Source organism: Aethalodelphis obliquidens, unplaced genomic scaffold (genome assembly GCF_003676395.1).
Source record: "Aethalodelphis obliquidens isolate GAN/ISIS:26980383/991018 unplaced genomic scaffold, ASM367639v1 scaffold7, whole genome shotgun sequence".
Classification (NCBI taxonomy): Eukaryota; Metazoa; Chordata; class Mammalia; order Artiodactyla; family Delphinidae; genus Aethalodelphis; species Aethalodelphis obliquidens.
Window position 1 is genome coordinate 20,190,364 of NW_020837951.1, and position 18,752 is coordinate 20,209,115.

Consider the following 18,752-nt stretch of genomic DNA (forward strand, 5'->3'; position numbering starts at 1 on the left):
AAACGGTGGCAAGACACATGTCTTTCCCCGAAGGCACTGGGTCTCCGGGTGAGAGAACCAGGTAAGGGGCCCATGTCAATCTCCCACCGACCCACCACCACCCCAAGGGGCTATGGAAGCACAGAGACAGCAGGAAAGACTGGGATGGCTCTTGGAGGAGGTTGGGAAAGGGATGGGAGAGGGTATCCAGGCCAAAGCCAGAGACAGCGTGGAATATTTGAGGAAGTGCAGGTGGTTCCATGGAGCAGAAGCATGGCTATGTTAAGGAATTCGAACTTTACCCTGAAAGCGAAGTTTACTTAGTGCTGTAAAGATAAGGAAGGTGGAGCTAGAGATGATGGAAACAGAAAACAGTGAAAAAGATGGGTGGAGAGGGGAAGAGAGAAAGCATTAATTGAGCATCTACTAGACAGTAGGCACTGCAACAGTTGCTTTACCTACACTTTCTCATGTCTAGCAACATTATGAGGTCAGTAGCAAAACTGGCCCCATTTTACAAATAAGGAATCTGGGACTCAGAAAAGTTAAATAAGTTACACAACTTCAAAAACTGAGTAAGCAGAGGACTCAGAATGTAAACATGGTCTGCTGGCCCTAAAGCCCTGCTCCTTCTCCTGCCCCATGATCTTCTTTCCTGCCCCCTTTACTGCCCTTCCTCTCTCCCTCCCTCTCTGTCTTCAAAAGACCTTACCAAGCTCCCACCAGGGCCTAGGCACTGTGCTAGGCAGTGGTGAGCAATAGTGAATGCAGGGTCCCTGCTCTTACCCCAGATTAGTGGCGATTGAGGGGCAGGTGTCTGACTCGCCGGGTGAGGGCAGGACTGCTACGGAATTACATACACCTGGTGACCCTCCCAAACCACCTCCCGCCCGGGGACCCCTTCATGGGCGGGAGAGTCAGAAGCATGTGGTTTCTCTACGATGTTCTACACTAGGCCGCTCAAACACGAAAGCTCTGCCAAGCTAGGAGGACCTCAGGGAAGGGCACACGTAGCACTGTGAGCAGGAGACCGGGACTGGGAATCAGGCAGGCCTGCGTTGAATCCCACTTCCTAACCGTGTGGCTGCGTCAGCGATGCCTCCCTCGCAGGGATGCCGTGACAGGGGGCAGGAGGCAGGACCTGGGGCACAGCAGTGCTCAGCCCATGGCCATGACCTTCCTCTCGACTCTCCGCCATGTCAGGCACCGGAGACCAAGCCCAAAATCTCAGGCTTAATTGCAAGCAACAGCTCGGATAACGGGGAGCACTTTCAGAGCCAGGGATGGAGGAGGGAAGCCTATTGCTCGGGAAGAACAGGGGTCTGGAGACATACAAATCCAGGTTCAAATTCTGGCCCTGCCACCGCCTAGCTCAGCGCCCTTGAGCAAGCTGCTTAACCTCTTCAAGGCTCAATTTTCTTATCTGTGAAATGGCGACAGAAGTAGCAAGTACCCAGACCATGATACTGTTGGGAGACCATCCAGATAGAGGGGCCTGGCACGTAGTGGGTACTCAATAAACATTTGCAATTCCTGTAATCATCATCATCATCACCAGTCCCTCCCCCTGCATCCACTCCAGGAGAAGGCACTTGAAATATTCGGACCACAGCCCTAGGGTGGGGGCACTATTATTATCTGTACGTTTCAGGGGAGAAAACTGAGGCCCATCCCAAAGGCCCTGGAGGCTGGTGGGTAGCCAAGCTGGGTAAGTATGGCCCACTGCGTGGCTCCGGGCCAAGCGACTCCCCTCTCTAGGCCGCTCTCTCCTGGAGGAGGTCTGTCCAGCTCTGAATCTCAGCCAGCCTGCAAGGGTCTGTTCTCAGGGCCCAAGGTGAGGCCGGGATCCTTGTGGGTGAATCAAGGGCGGGAGAAGCAGAAAGCACCCCCTTTCCAGAGATCCACCCCCCCCACCCCAACCTTGTCCGTCTGCTCTAGTGCCTAAACTATTCCTCCTTCAGGGCCTGCAGTGCTGGCGGCACTGGGTGGCGGCTGGGGTTGGAGTGGCGGGAAGCTTTTCCACTCAAGGACACTGGAATGTATATCTGGCCACTGGACTCAGCCGCAAACCTGCAGCCAAAGGCCACCCTCCAAGGCCCCAGGCACACTGCTACCTCTGCCACTGCTTCTCTGAAGAAGACATGCTCTGTCTCTGCTGAGGGGGATGTCAAGGCTGGGTTTGTCTGGGTTGACAGCAGGCTCCAAACTCATCCTCCTGTCATGGGACCGTCTCTCATCTCTCTTATACGAACCTGACTATACTCCCCTCCAGCTTAAATCCACCACAACCCTCTGGTGTCCCAGCTCCTTCCCCTGTGTGTCCTGTCCCTGCCAACCGGCCTCTCCACCACACCACTTCTCCCCTCTTCCCTCCAGCCAGGCTGAACTGTTGGTAGTTCCCCAAGCACACTCCTCTCAGGCACCTCTAAATCTGTGCTCACTGTACTTCCTCCCAGAACCCTCTCCCCTCCTCTGTCCACCTGGTGAACTCCTACACATCCTTCAAAACTCAGCTCACCCTATTGCCCCTTGATTTCTGACAAAGGTGATAGGGACCGACAGTGAGAAAGGATGATCTTTTGAATAAATTGGATATCCACCCAGAGGAAATGAGTCTTGACCTCTACGTCCATCCTACGTAAGAATCTATTCAGGTGGATTTCAGAGCTAAATATGAAACATAAAACAATAAAACATCCAGAAGACAACACAACAGAATATCTACAACCTTGTAATAAGCAAAGAAACAGGATTCAATTAGCATTCTCCACAGAGACAAAGAGTGACAAGTTGGCTGCATTAAAATGAAGAACTTCTATTCTTCAGAAAAGAGTGAAAAGGCAAGCCACTGAGTGGGAGGAGATATTTGCAATGTGCATATCCAACAATGAACACATATCCAGAATATTTTTTAAGCTCCCTCAAATCAATAAGAGGATCCAATAGAAAACTGGAGAAAAGACTTGAAGAGGCACTTCACAAAGAGATGATCCAAACGGCCAATCAACATACGAAAAGGTGCTAAACCTCATTAGTCATCAAGGAAATGCAAATTAAACCCACAATCAGATATCACAATAGCTAATGCCAATTCTGTTGGTGAGGACGTGAAGCAACAGGTGCTCTCCTATGCTGCCTGAAAAGGGTGTATTGGTGTCACGCTTGAGAAAATCATACAGTGGTCTCAGAATGGGAGAAAATATTTGCAAATGAAGCAACTGACAAAGGATTAATCTCCAAAACATACAAGCAACTCATGCAGCTCAATATCAAACAACCCAATCCAAAAATGGGCAGAAGACCTAAATAGACATTTCTCCAAAGAAGATATACAGAATGCCAACAAACACATGAAAGGATGCTCAACATCACTAATCATTAGAGAAATGCAAATCAAAACTACAATGAGGTATCACCTCACACCAGTCAGAATGGCCATCATCAAAAAATCTACAAACAATAAATGCTGGAGAGGGTGTGGAGAAAAGGGAACCCTCTTGCACTGTGGGTGGGAATGTAAACTGATACAGCCACTATGGAGAACAGTGTGGAGGTTCCTTAAAAAACTAAAAATAGAACTACCATATGACCCAGCAATCCCACTACTGGGCATATACCCAGAGAAAACCATAATTCAAAAAGAGTCATGTACCACAATGTTCATTGCAGCTGTATTTACAATAGCCAGGACATGGAAGCAACCTAAGTGTCCATCAACAGATGAATGGATAAAGATGTGGCACATATATACAATGGAATATTCCTCAGTCATAAAAAGGAACGAAACTGAGTTATTTGTAGTGAGATGGATGGACCTAGAGACTGTCATACAGAGTGAAGTAAGTCAGAAAGAGAAAAACAAATACCGTATGCATACATACATATATATGGAATCTAAAAAAAAAAAAAAAAGATCAGAAGAACCTAGGGGCAAGACGGGAATAAAGATGCTGACCTACTAGAGAATGGACTTGAGAATATGGGGAGGGGGAAGGGTAAGCTGGGACAAAGTGAGACAGTGGCATGGACATATATACACTACCAAATGTAAAATAGATAGCTAGTGGGAAGCAGCCGCATAGCACAGGGAGATCAGCTCGGTGCTTTGTGACCACCTAGAGGGGTGGGATAGGCAGGGTGGGAGGGAGGGAGATGCAAGAGGGAAGAGATATGGGGACATGTGGGTATGCATAACTGATTCACTGTTATGAAACAGAAACTAACACACCACTGTAAAGCAATTATACTCCAATAAAGATGTTAAAAAAAAGAAAATTATACAGTGGAATCTACTAAAGCTAATTATATACAACTTTATGACTGAGCAATTGTAAACCTTAGGTATTTACCCAACAGGAAAGTATATTACAGTGCATCAAAAGACATGTATGAGAATATTCATAGTAGTACTATTCATGATAACCTCCAACTGGCAACAACCCAAATGTCCATCAATGATAGGATGGATAAATTGGGGCACCTATATTCACACAGTGAAATACCACACACAGTGGGGGTGAACGGAATAAAACTGAGTACAATAATACTGAAGGATTCACCATCAAAATGCTGATCCAAAGAAGTCAACATAGAAGAATACATACTCAATGATTCCACGAATACAAAATTCAAAAACAGGCAGCACTACTCAGTGAGAGAAGGCAAGAAAAGGGTTACCCTTTGAGGTGGCAGTGACTGAGGGGTGGGGCGCGGCCAGGGGCGGGGTAGGTTCCCAGGGTACTAGAATGTTCTGTTTCTTGACCTGGAGAGTTTATTCACTTTGTGAAAATTCATTGGCTACATACTTCTACCCTTGCTGTCTTTTACATTTCAATATAAAAGTTTATTTCAAAAGCAAATAAAAGCCCTCATCCTAGGGCCTGATAGCACATTCCAGCTGATTCCTCCCTCCCAGCCCCAAAGCTGCTGTGCCCCCTCCCATTCAGCAAATGCCCGCTCAGTGTCAGACTCCATGCCGAACACCTCACTTCACCCACATCATCCCATTCAATGACAGCCACCAGTAAGGGAAGGTGCCAGGGGTACCCCCGCTGCCCCCATGCCTCAGTGTCAGCATGCACGCAGCCCTCTGCGAACACACCTCATCTCATCACCCCAGTGAAGTTGGGCCCCTGCTTGAGGAAATGCAGGCACCGAGAGTTTCTGTGTCTTACCCAAGAGCACCCAACTGTAGAGAGGGAGAGCCTGCCCTCAAGTCCAGAGCCCATGCACCTGCATACAACATTATTCGGCCACCACTGCGATAAGTCGCAGCATGTGGATGGACACACATAGGCAATCTCTATGGTCAGGCAGGAATCATGTCTACACCCTAGAGGGTGGGCAGACTGGGATGGAGATCTCCTCCTTCGATGGACAAGCATCTGTGCATCCGGATTCAGTCTCACCTCCTGCAGGGTCTCCCGGGCTGGGTTGGAAGCTTCCCCAGGGTTCCCTCTCCACGAGTCTCCCTGTCAAAGCTGTCTTGTTACCATCCATTACACGCCCATCCCTGGCACTAGATTAAAGATTGGACCTATACCTCCAGTACCTGGCCAGTGCACCGTACATAGTGGGTGTTAGACACATGTGGAGGGAAGGGAGGGAAACAGGCAGAGAAAGCAATTACAGGGCCGCTGTTTGAATCAACTGGGAACTTCATTAATTGAGGTGTGAGCAGTGAAGGTTTTGGAGCTCTGCGCGGACACAGTTACAACCCTTGACTAGAGGAGTGGGACAGGCACGCCACCTTCCATTCCAGTGTTCTCCCCGTGGCTGCCTCCAGCCTTTTTTCAAGGTTGTGGCCAGCCATTTGGCTCCCAGAGGCTCTGCCCAGCTCTTCCTCTGCCTTTCCCCATGCCTCCCACCCTCTGCCACCCTGCCCCGAGTGTCTGAGTTCTGCTATCAGCCCGAGGTTAACCCCACCAAGAGATAACCAAGGACGCCACAGAAAGCCCTGGCTACGTAGGGGAGAGCGCGCCCAGTTCCAAATAACTTTCTGCACTCCCCACCTTTCTAAGTTGGGAGCCGCTGACAGTTTTCCGGCAGCAGCCTGAGCCCCAGTGCCAGGTGCGGGCAGGCCAGCCCATGGCAGAGGGAGAGGGGAGAAGCCCAAGGCCATCTGGAGCAGAGGGCACACCTGGCAACTCTCCACACGTCTGGAGTGATGACCTCGGCCCACTGCCAGAGGAAGAGGGTCTTCTGGGACCCCTTCTCCTCTCCTCCGTGCCTGGAAGCTCCAATTTCTCAAGCGGCTTGTGGCCCCAGCACCCCTTTCCCAATCCTGCCCCCACCAGCTGGTTGTTCAGGCAAAGGTGGCGACTCCCGGGGGCCGAGCCTGGCTGGCCTGCCGTGAGCGGCTCCAGCCTCTCCAGGCTGAGCCGTAAGCAGCCTCTTTATCCCTCGGAGGAATGACGGTTTTCCCTGAGCAATGACATCTTGGAAACGGCCTGGCTCCACAAACAACAACAAACCTCCCAGCCTCGGCCCAGGCTCCAGCTTGCAAGAGAAGGCTTCTGACCAGAAGGGCCTGAGGAACAGGTAGGGGGCCACTTCCCTGAGAAGCCGGACCCTGGCCTTGACCAATGACTCTCGGAACCCAGGAAGAGGAGAGGGTCTGCAGAGAATGGAAGATTCTCTGGATGCCTGGAAGGGGCCAGGCAATACCTGGTCCAGTCCCTGGTTGCTCCAAAGGGGAAACTGAGCCAGAGAAAAAAGCAGATTTGCCTGAGATCATCCAGTGAGCAGGGACCAGCCTGTGCCTCAGTCTCCAGCCTGTTGGCCAGGCCAGGACTTTCTTTACTTGCACGCACTGCTTTTTCAGAGGAGAGCCGGGCTCTAGCTAGTAAATGCGACAGTCCTGGAAAGGAATGTGTCACTAAGGGAGTCCCCAAAAAGGGAGCATCAAGGTGAAAGCCAAGTACTCTGAGTCATCCAGCTGGTGTGACGGAGAGAAACCTGGGTGGGGGACCCGGAGACCTGGGTTCTTGTCCCTGCCGTGCTGCTGAGTCGCATATAACCTCAGGCAAATCCTTCCTTTCCTGCCTCAGTCCCGTATCTGTCCAGAAGGCAAACAGACTCAGCTATTCTAGGGCCTTGGGAGACTGAACAGGAAGAGGCTCTCAGCGCCCCTAGGAACCCAGCGGGGCGTGGGCATTCCCTCCTCAGCTGCGCCTCTTCTGGGGGAGCCAGGCAGACCACTGGCTGAGAACCGCACGCTCCCCCAACCCTCCAATCCACCACCCTGGTTGGCACCATCCCAACAGGGCCCAATCTGAGCTCCAAGCTGCTGCAGTCTGTGCAAAGGACCAGGAGCATTGCATTCAAACTAGCTGGGGTTGCGCCTCCCACCCTCTGTGGCCCAGGCCATGGGGTGGACACCACACCACCCAGCCCAGCACGATCCCAGCCCAGCTTTCCCTGTGGCCTCCGCCAGGCTGAAGCCAAGGTTCTCCCTGCCTTGTCTCCTATCAAAAATCCCATCCCCCAACCCCTTGGCTCTGTGGAAGCAACCCTGCCATGCAGAAACTAGGACCCTTCCAAAGGGACTCCTCACCAGGCCTCAAGCTGGTAGTGCCCACTGTCTGCCAGGCAGAGCTAGGAGATGGGTAGAAAAAGCTGACTTGGACGTCAGAGCTTGTCCTCAAAGAAACCCATCTGAGCCCTTTCCTATCATGCCCCAGGTCCCAGGCTGGGCCCTTGGGACCAAGGGATGAGTAAGGCTCAAATCCTACATGAATAAGACATGAAGCAACCACAGTGGGTACCACCACCAAGGGACAGACAGATTCCAACTGCAGTATTTGCTCTAGTCATGGAAGTCTGGGTAGGATTAAGACCTGGAGAGAAGAGAAGAGATGGGCTTTCCAGGCAGTGGGAACAGCACGTGCAAAGGCAAGAAGGCTAGGGGCTGGGGTGGTTTCACTGATACCAGATACTTATAATCAGAAGCCCCATCGACGATCTCTGGTTCAAAGAGACTCCCCAGCAGGGGGTCACTCACCTCAGCTGCCCCCATCTTCACCATCCCCCTGCGGCAGCAGATGCCAGCCCGGGCCTGGAGCAGGCCCTGCTGTGGAACTTCGCTCCCTGAAGGGCCCGCCCTGGGCTAAGCCTTGCCACGTGCTAGGGCTGGCGAAGAGGGGAGGTGCCCCTTGGCGGGGCGTGGAGGACTCAAGCGGCCCTGGTGGAAACTTTGACTATGGCCGCAGTGCCCTGGCTGGGATGCCGCGGGCCCTGGCGGGTCAGACAGTGCAGCTCCTTCCTTCCAGGAGATATACCCACTCCAGCCACCTCGAGAGGGGAGCCAGATAGCCCCCAGCCGTGAGGTCTGAGGGCAGCAAGATGCTTCAAGTTTTTGGTGAGAGGCCCAGTGGCCCTGTACTTAGCTAGGCATCTCAAGCCAGGAACGCCACATTCAGAGCTGAGCGCAGGGTAACGGCACCCACATATCCTGTCCTCACTGTTCCAGGAGACAGACATCCTCCATCCTGGTCCTGGCCAGAGACCTGCTGTGTGACCTTGGGCACAGCCCCTCCCCTCTCTGGACCTGGGCTTTCCTCAGCCCTGAGGTCCCAGGGCACGAGGGTTCTTCTTGGACACCCCAGGACAAGCATAGAGATGTGAGGCCTCCAAGTTGATAAAAGAATTGGCCTCTGTCTGCTTACAGCGGCTGGCTCTGTGGGGTGAGCAGGTCCCTAACAATTATCCCCTTCCTTACGGGTCTCAGCAGGAGCCAAAGGGGCAGGTGCAAGACCTTTCCCAAGAGGCTCAGGAGGCAGAGCATCTCTGATTGTACTTCCAGTGAACATAACAGCCGAAGCCGCAAGGATCAGATGCAACCCCACCCCCAGTCCAGCCCCTGAGACCACCTCCTTCCCCTCATGGAACTAGGCAAGAACAGCCATCCCGGTGCCTCGTGTGTGGTCAGCATCCCTGACAAGATCGCCAGCACCGCTGGCTGAGCGCTCCGTCCCTATGCAGTGGCCGGACTTCTGCTCACCAAACATTCATTTCCCTCAGAAAGAAAAGCCAGCTGACCAGCCTTGAAGTGGGAGCAGCACACAGCGGAAGCATGCCCCTAGCCCTGCAGGCTCCCTCCCACCCACCCTGAGACAGACAGACAAGCGCGCGCACACACACACACACACACACACACACACACACACACACACACACACACACACACACACACACACAGCTATCTCAGAGCAGAACACACATGGTTTGGTTGCAACATGACTACCAATGGCTGCCCTGGGGAAGAAACAATAGAAACAGGGGCACGGGGTGCCCTGGACAAGAGCCCCCCGCCCGCCATACACACACCCTGGCACCGAGGCACCTACCCAGCACACTCCGGCAGGGACCCGGGGACTCCTGGCTGCCGCTGCTGCCAGCCCGCCCGCCCGCGCGGGTCTCCGCCCAGCTCCGCCCACCCGCCGGCGGGCGGGCGGACGGGCGGGCAGCTGTGGCAGCTCCTGGTGGCGCGTCAAGCGGCTGCCTTCCGCAGACAGAGCTCCTTTGTGTCAGCAGGGCTATTCATGGACTTACCCAAGGTCCCCAGGGGCGCGATACCTGCCGGGAGAAGCCGAACCAAATGACCAGGTTCCCCTCCCACATCTAGGTGGCTTTTTCAAACCCTTGCATCATTCGTCCCGCCTCCTCTTCCTCTTCCTCCAGCGCGCTTCCAAAACACACACCCTGTCCAGCCCGCTGCTGCCACTCTGGAGAGAGGTTGGACTTCTTTCTTCCATCAAATAGAAAACTCTGTAATTTCCCAAGACACTTTCATCTGAAAAGGAGCCCGGGATGTCTCGAGGAAGAGTCCTCGGCCACCCCGTCCTTCAGCCTGCGAGGGGCCCGGACGGCTCCTGGGTTACAGGCTCACACGCACCAGCCCTGGCTCCCCTGCCATCAGTCCCCAGGCCCGGGGCTGGACCCCCCGGAGTGCCGCTCTGGAGGGAGAGGCATCTATGGCTCACAGCAGCATTCCCTGGCACTGGGATTCCCAGCCGGCTGTTCCCCACACACATCCCAAGGGCTCCCCCAGCTGGGGCAGCGCGACCCCACTGGCCGCAGCTCCGGCTCTCCGGCAGGACCAGGACGGAGCCAATCATGGAAACCTCCCGGCGCCCTCCCACCCCCACATTGCTCTCGTCCCAGTGGGTGGCTGCAATTTAACCCAGGGTCCTGCAACCGACCGGCACTGACTCCAAGAATGCCACTGCCCCCGGGGACCGGGGGAGCGGCTGCTTCAGTCATCTCCCAGCAGCACCATCAGCGCAGCCCAACACGCATGTTTTTGTTTAGCACTTCTGTGTGCCAAATCCCGGCAAGCAGAGATGGACAGAGAGCTTGGGGCTTCCTCCCCCCGGGACGGTGGCTGCGAGAAGCATGTTACAACAGCCCAAGAGTCAGGATCACAAGTGAAGGAGAGGTCCCTAACAGAGGGACCGCGGGGGGCAGAGGAAGAGCACTGGACTGGGAGGCAAGGGTCCCCAGCTCAGGTCCCAGCTCCAGCCCTGGTTGACTGGGTGTGCTGAGCAAGTCCCTGCCCATCTCTGAGCCTGGATTTCCTCATCTGTAAAATGGGGCTGACAACCCTTGACCTACCCACCTGAGGGGTTAACAGAGGATTCAGCGATCCCGGGCCAGGCACCATTTTGAGAGTTCGGCCTTCGTTAATTCATTTAATCCTCATCGGCACCTTGTGAGGCAGGTACTGGTATTACGCTATCTGCAGATGAAGAATCCAGCGTAGGGAATGGTAGTGGAAGCTGCCCACAGCTTGCTGTTTGAAGACCAGTAGGATCTGAAGACCGGTAGGTCCAGCTCCAGGGCGCCCACTCGAAACCACCGTGCAGCCCCACAGGAAGCTGTCCTGCCAGCGCAAAGCTGTTTGATGCTGAGGCTACGGCTGCTGCAGTTGGTTGTCTGATTTCAACAAACACACCCTGGGCTGCGCCTGGGGCTCAGGTCAGGGGTGTCTGTCCCATAGCCAGTTCCAACCTGAACATGCTTACCACCCAAGTGGCAGGCAAACTGGATGTCAGCCCAGAAAAAAATGGGGCAGGAGGAGCCCCTATCCTCCTTTCCCACCTCACCCTGCCTCGGCCACCCTAGGCTGAAGTGCTGTCCCTCTGCCTCTTAGTCTCCCTGTACTAGTCTCAAAGTCTCTGAATGTCTATCTCTGCCTGCCTCCTTGACCCTGTCTCTGACTCTCTATTCCTGTCTCTCTCACACATACCAGCATGTTCACGCATGCTGACATAAGAAAACATCCTTTATTAGGGTCAACTTGGAACAGCCCTCATCTGAGCTGGGCACTTCCCACTCCAATCAACACTTTGCCTTGTCCCTGGGGGCAGAGCCAAGGCAGTCCTTGCAGGGCCCAAGAACCCTCCAGATTGGAAGGCTCTCATCCTGCAGGTTCCTGGGAAACAGGGCCCATTCTTGTCCTGGGAAACTAAGGAGGTGAGTCTCAGGAGACGGCCAGTTCCAATGGGAGGCTGATGGTTCCCAGGGCGGAATTTCTGGTGCTTAGGATAAGATTCCTTAGGGTGGAGAGCCTGAATATAAGGTTCCTTGAGATGAGAGAAGTCTATGAGTTCAGCTGAGTCTTCACCTCTCAATCAACAAACAGTTTCGGAGCACCAACTACGTGCCAGGTTGTGTGCTGGGCCCTGGGGATGCGGTGGAGAACAGGCAGAAAGGGGCCCTGCACTCGCCAAGCCGACAGCTTAGTGATGGAGACAGACATCAGGCTCACAGTCAGACTAGCCAGCCCATCATTAGACACTGTGCCAGAGCAGCCCTGCCAACCCAGGGCACTGAGTCCAGAACAGATCCAGAATGCATTCATCAGTACTCTGGACCACAAGGACAGTGAGGAAAGGGCACAGCACTTCAGTGTCCTGAGGCCCAGAAGCAGGCCAGGCCAGGCTAGGAGAGCATCTAGTGCCTGGGGAGCCCAGGCGGCCACTGCCCACTGCCTCTCCATAGCTCCAGACACAAATCAACAAAGCATGTGGACCCTCCCAGTGTACAGCCTGGGGCAGGACGGGAGAGTCACTGTCAGTCAGGCTATCTAAGCCAAAAGGGTCCTTGGAGATCTTTCACTCTATAAATATTCCCTATTTACAGCCAGAGAAACTGAGGCCCAGAGAGGGTTAGTGACTTTCCCAAGGAAACAGAGCAACTGAGAGGCAGGGCTGGGACCAGAGCTTGCTAACTGCCAGTCCAGTGCTCCTTCTGTTGCACCCCAATGCTTCTCAGACCTATGTAAATGATGGTGCTATTCAGTACAGGAGGACTTGGGATCTAGGGAACAGCGAGATCCAGGTGGCCCACAGGCCACAGGATCAGCACCTGGGCCCTCAGAGCCTGGGCCCCATTTATTGATCTCCATATTTTATTTAACAAACACTTATTTGACGGTACGTGTCAGCACTGTTCAGAGCACTTCCCAATTACTGACTCATGAAATCTTCATAACCCTATCAGATATGATGTCTACTGTCCCCATTTTACAGATAGTTAAACAGAGGCGGAGAGATAATGAAACCTGCTCAAGGTCACCAGTAAGTGCACAGCTACAGATCAAACCCACTCCACTATCCGCTGTGCCCTGCCCCACTGCACAGGGCGGCCATGGAACAGAGCCCTCCAGCTACATACTGAGAAGCCAGTTGGCTATACAGCCCAGCCATGCAGGCAAACGTCTCACTGTTCAGGCAAGCTGGCAGCAGCTTCCAGAGCTAGGACCAGGGAGGGTTAGCAGGGAGCCAGTGTATGTGCACCTCCCATTTTAAGAGAAGCAGCACCCCCAGGCAGAGCCCAAGGCTCCAGGGAGATGCAGCAGCAGCAAGATACAGCCCAGACACCCCGGAAAGGCCGTTCCCTGCAGCTGCACCGCAGCAAGGCTCCATCTGTCTTCCCTCACTGCCTCCACTGTGTTAAGCCTGGTCCGCTCGGAATTGTGTTCGCAAGACCCCATCATGAACCCTGCACAGACGGAAACCCACCCACCTTCCTTCCCCGCGCAGACTCCACCTGGGGGAGACTGAACCTTGGCAATACCCTCCTCAAAAAAAGGAGGGTACCTGCCAAAAGCTATTTAATGAGCTTCCCTGTCCCGGCTTCTGATCCAAAGTCCACTGGGATTTTATTCCAGGGTGGGGAGGAGAGTTATGCCACTATGGCAGAAACTGGGCACAAAGCCAGGGAGATGTGGTCCCAGGAATTCCAGAGCTTATGACAGACTAAGACCACCCCCAGCCCCCACCAGCAGCTGCTCAGGCTTTCACTGCCTTGGACAATGAAAGGGCCAGGCCTGTGCTTGGGTGATGGGGGTAATGAAAGCCAGGGCCGGGACACACTGGCCCCGACCTGCCCCTGCCCCACCCTGTTGCAGAAGAGGGCAAAGGCCCTGGGCGGCCCAGGGGAACTGTGGAAGTATCTGCATATGCCCCTCCAGCCCAAGCTTTGAATCTGCTAACCCACTTAGGAAGTTCTGGGCCTAAGACTCATTGGGTCTTACAGCCTTGGTTTTGGGGTCTATAGTCTCCATGCAGAAATGCCATCCCCACAGAAGAGTGGGCCAAGAAACATTTATTGGTTATTTCAATAACTACTGAATCCCTATTATGTGCTGGAGCCTGTACTCGGAACTATGGACACAGGCAGGGAAGCAGCCTGCTCCTGGGATCTGACTTGGAGGGTGGGCACAGCTGACCCTGGTGCTGATGCTTAATCAGGAACTGTCCTGCTATGTCTGGCCTCTATGACCCTAACAGCAGGGCAAGGGACACAGTCTCCCACCGCTTGCTAAGGGCGTGCTCCTGGCTCTTCCTGGGGGCACGTGCTGCAAGTGGAGTGCAGGTGAGTAGCACAGAGCAGGCATCCATCCTCAGGTTCAAACCCAGGGAGAGTTTTGGCCTGTAGTCTGCAGAACCCAGGGCAGGTCCCTTCCCCCTTACTGGTCTCAGTCTTCCATCCCTAAAATGAGGCCAGAGATGGGTGTCCAGTAGCGCCCCAGTTTCACTCCTCCCCTTCAAGAGTCAGTCCCAGGCCCCACAAGGTCCTCTCACTAAAGGATTAGGTTCTATCAGTGGTATTTAGAAAGAGCACAGACTTTGCAGCCTAAAAGAATCTGAGTGTGAGTCATCTTCGGCAAGTCGCTTTAATGTCTCTGAGTCTTGGTTTCCACATCTGTAAAATGGGGCTATTACCATCTGCCTCAATGGGCCCTGTGGAAGACTAAATGAGATAGTGCATATGGAGGGCCTGTTGCTGTGTTGTCATTGTTGCTGCTATCATCTGTCAAAGGACAGAATTGACCTTGAGTGGGTTGGTGAAAAGAGTAATGTTAGGACTTTCCTGGTGGCGCAGTGGTTAAGGATCCACCTGCCAATGCAGGGGACACGGGTTTGAGCCCTGGTCCGGGAAGATCCACATGCTGAGGAGCAACTAAGTCCGTGCACCACAACTACTGAGCCTGCACTCTAGAGCCCACGAGCCACAACTATGGAAGCCCACACACCTAGAGCCTGTGCTCCGCAACAAGAGAAGCCACTGCAATGAGAAGCCCGTGCACCACAACAAAGAGTAGCCCCTGCTCACTGCAACTAGAGGAAGCCCACGTGCAGCAATGAAGACCCAACGCAGCCATAAATAAACAAATGTATTTAAAAAAAGAAAAAAGAGTAATGTTAAATGTGAAAATATCTGTTGAGGGTCTAATAGATGAGAGCCTAACGTGGTGCCCAGTTCTACTAATAGCTGATAATCACTAACATTTATTGAGCAACAGGCTACTATCATCATCCCCATCCTACAGATGGGAAAACTAAGGTTCAGAAAGGTTGCATGGCAAAGGCAATGGCAAGATAAGCAGCATGGCACCAAGGTGTATGCTCTTAAGCTGTATTCCCTGCCCTAATTCATGTTCCCCAAATGTCTCCGCCCTTCACATGTGTCTCTTCCTCAGCAACTTCAGGCAGCAGGGGCAATCCCCAATCTGCTCATGGGAACTGCATCTCCCAACGACAGCCAGGGGAAGCCCACGTGCAGCAAAAGCCAGTAGACAAAAGTCCCCCCGGAGAGCTGGTCCTGCGAACCGTCGCTGGCCTGGGGCACGCATCACAGCCACCAAGCATCATCCTGACCTTGGGTGCTGCAGTGGCACAGGATGGCCAAGAGCCACGACCATCTCCTTTCCTGGCCCCAGTCCAACCAGCCACTCACTGGCCTGGGATTTCAGGCTTTTGGGAGCAATCCTCGACCCAATGTGCTTGTGCCAGCTCCAGGGTCAGGCCGTCTTGACTACTGGAGTTCCTGAGAAGTGTTCGGCACAGATGTGGAGGTCAGCCCTGTGACCTTGGCCGCTAAATACAGTTCACCCCTGGACTCCCCCGAGTTCACCCCTTGCTTGGACTGTTGGGCCTAAGGCCGGGTCACCAAAACAGAGGGTCAGCAGATGAAAGACTGGACTGAAATGCTGGCTTTGCTGCTGTTTTCTGTAGGACCTGGGGCAAGGCCAGTCCCCTCCTTGGGCCTTAATTTCCCTGTCTCTAAAATGGGTGCTAGGGTTGGACGAGATCAGTGCCACCCAGCATGTGGTCTGCAGGATGCACTGGTCCATGAACTGCTTGTTACTGGTTTACAACAAGATAAGCAGCAAAATCAAGAGTGTTTGGAAACTTCTGTGGCAACTTGACATTGCCATGACATCCAAGTGCAAGACAACGGACTGGTCTGATTGAATACTTATAAGGCTAGTTCGGGTGCTGTCAAACCAGCATGAGATATCATATACAGTGTGTGTTTTAACAAAAGTATAAGGCTCTTCACCGCAGGTGATTTAAGAAGCCCTGGTCAAAAATGTCCTTGTTTCCACGAGAACTCACTAACTAGGCCTCTAACATAGCACTCACACCTACAGCGGGACTCATGATCCTGTCACCCAAATGTTTCCCTCTCCACTGCTGCCAGCTCAGAGAACGGCACCACCAATCACCTGTTTGCCTGAACCAGACTCATGGGCGTCATCCCTACCCCAAACTCTCCCCCCACCCACCTACTCACCAGATCTTGCAGATCCCACATCCTCCACATCATGCGGATCTCACCTCCCGATCCCTGCTCCCTGCACCCTAGTCCAAGGCACCAGCACCTCTTCCCAGGGTGAGGGCAACAGCCTCCTAACTGCTCCCTGCCTCTCGCCTTGCCATCCTCTACGCCATTCTCATCAACAAGGCTGTGAGCTTTCTATGACACAGATCAAACACAGAGCTCCCAGCGCCCCAGGATAAAGTTCAGACTCCTTACACAGCCTCTCGGACCCTGAACACTCCTCCAGCTCACCTCGTGCTTCCTTTTCCCCTCCCTCATGCCCCCACGCACACTGGTCTACCTTAAGGTCCTCACCTAGAGTGATCCTTCCTACATCCCAGCTCCTGCCCCTTGCCTCACGTCCCTGACCAGATCCTCCCAGTAGGTGCCCTCACTGGGCCTTCTGTCACAAATGTCATCTTTTCATTATATATTGTTCATACTTGGTTGGGGTCTGTCTTTCCTCCAGCTGTCCTCTACCACACTAGACTATTAATTAGCCCTATGGAGATGAGAACTATGTTGGTTGATGAATCACAAAGTAGAGGACATTTGCCTGGCCAGCTTCTATCTGTGCTTCTTTGCCATCTGAGGAACCACCCGTCCTTCCCCCACTCTCAAACCAGGTGATTCACGTGGAACTGACCCATCTCCCACTCCAGGGATGGTCATGTGACCCAGGCCACAGCCAATCACTTTATCCCATCCTATTGTCTTCAGTGACTGGGATAGGCACATGATCCAGCTTGAACCAATAAGACTCAGACCCAGGATTATTGCTGAAATGATTGAGGGAGTCAGACTGTAAGGCCTTCATCCTGGTATTTCTGGCAACTATCTTCCATCACTAAGGGAGTGAGCCAACACATAAGCAGGTAGAGCCAGGAGATAGAGCGGGTGAAGCCAGTTCTTGGTGACATTGCTCAAGGTCTTGAATCCAGCTATGCCTGAAGGCTACCCTCCTAAATCCAATAAATTCCATTTCTTGGCTGAAGCTAATTTGAGTTGGATTCTTGTCACTTGCAACTGGAAGATTCTTGCCTAATGTGTCCTGAATCACCAGTGTTTAGCACAGTGTCTGACATACAGTAGGTACTCTGGAATTATTTTTTCATTCATGCAGTCATTCAACAAATATTCAGCAGTGAGAAGGTGACCAGGTCTGCTTTATAGGAAGAATCATCTTGGCTGCTGTTTAGAGGGTGACTAACGGAACAGGAGTAGGAACCAGGAGATCCACCAGGAGACCATGCAGTAGTACCAGGGACAGAGATGAGGCCTGAAGAGCACGGCTAAACAGAGGGAAAAGGGGGGAGGGGAAAATTCCCAATTCCAAATTCACTGGAGAACCTCTGATGATCTCTGCTCCTCTCTGGTCCTCAGTTTCTCAATCTCTTTCAGCTCCTTCATTCTAGCATCCCTATGTTTTCTCCTACTGCTTATAGAGTCCCTAGCTGTCAACACTCAAATTTGCACTGAAGGGTATCGAGGTCAGGGTCAGGGCCAAGTCTGGAGGTTGGTTCTGACAGGCAGGGAGTATAGCTCAGTAGCTAAGAATACCGGTTCTGAAGCCAGATGCCTGGGTTTGGATCATGGACCATACCTCCTAGCTGTGAGGCCTTGTACAGTCTACTTAACCTCTCTGTTCCTTTGTTTCTTCACCTATAAAATGGGAAGCAGATTGCATATTACAGCAGAAGGAAAGTACATTTGATAAATATTAGGTGGTATTATTATTATTATTTGTAGTAGGAAATCCAAAAAGAGGAAATTTTAAAACATAGAAAATAAATTATTCCAAAAATCAGTAAAAAATTTCCTTGAACTAAGGGAAGACTTGGGTCTTCAGACCAAAAAGGCTTACCTAGTTAGTACCAGGAAAAATTACCAAAAGAGAGCAAACAACTAGAAATAATCTGGGGAAATTTCTAAATTCCAAAGACTAGAAAGAGAAATCCTGCTTGCTTCCATAAAGAAACTTTAACAAATCAAGTGAGTACTGCACTTCTTACAACACCAAATGCTGGGACAATAGAGCCTTTCTCTCAGGTTTCTGGGGGAGAAGGACTATTAACCTAGAATTCACTACTCAGGCAAAAGATGACTCAAACATGAGGGCAAATATTTTCAGACTTACAAAGACTAAGAAAGTATGCCACCCACAGATCCTTTCTGAAAAATTTACTCAGGAAAGCTCTCCAAACCAAAATGAATCAAAATCTAGAAGTCAAGAAAAAGATCCTGTGGGATACAAGACACTGGCAGCAATGAAGCCAGAAACATTTATACACTTAACTACAGATGACATAATTGATAAGTTAAATGCAATTTTAAGTAAATGATTCTCAAAATGCAATAGAACTAATGTTTAAGAATAATAACAATCAGAAATAAAATTTCAGATGATTTCAGCAATACCTAGGAGTCATGGAGAAGAGCAAAGAGAAGTATGGGCCAGCTTATTATGGGTTGTAGGACATGAGGACATGCTATTATAGATCTGGTGTCATTCTTTTTTTTTTTTTAACATCTTTATTGGAGTATAATTGCTTTACAATGGTGTGTTATTTCTGCTTTATAACAAAGTAAATCAGCTATACATAAACATATATCCCCATATCTCCTCCTTCTTGCGTCTCCCTCCCACCCTCCCTAACCCA

General features: G+C 52.1%; 1 protein-coding gene across 4 annotated transcripts in view; it reads right to left on the minus strand.

Moving 5' to 3' along the window:
* RGS3 (regulator of G protein signaling 3) overlaps nucleotides 1–18,752 on the minus strand; it is a 162,238-nt gene that overhangs the window by 25,480 nt on the left and 118,006 nt on the right. Inside the window, exon 30 of one of the 4 annotated variants that reach the window (XM_027105131.1) lies at nucleotides 9,532–9,555. The exons of 1 other annotated variant lie outside the window; for it this stretch is intronic. In XM_027105131.1, coding sequence (XP_026960932.1) covers nucleotides 9,532–9,555 — 24 coding nt within the window. Of the gene's footprint in view, nucleotides 1–9,326; nucleotides 9,505–9,531; nucleotides 9,556–10,597; nucleotides 10,617–18,752 lie in introns of those variants that run through there. 2 more of the 4 variants (XM_027105134.1, XM_027105135.1) reach the window with 2 other exon arrangements.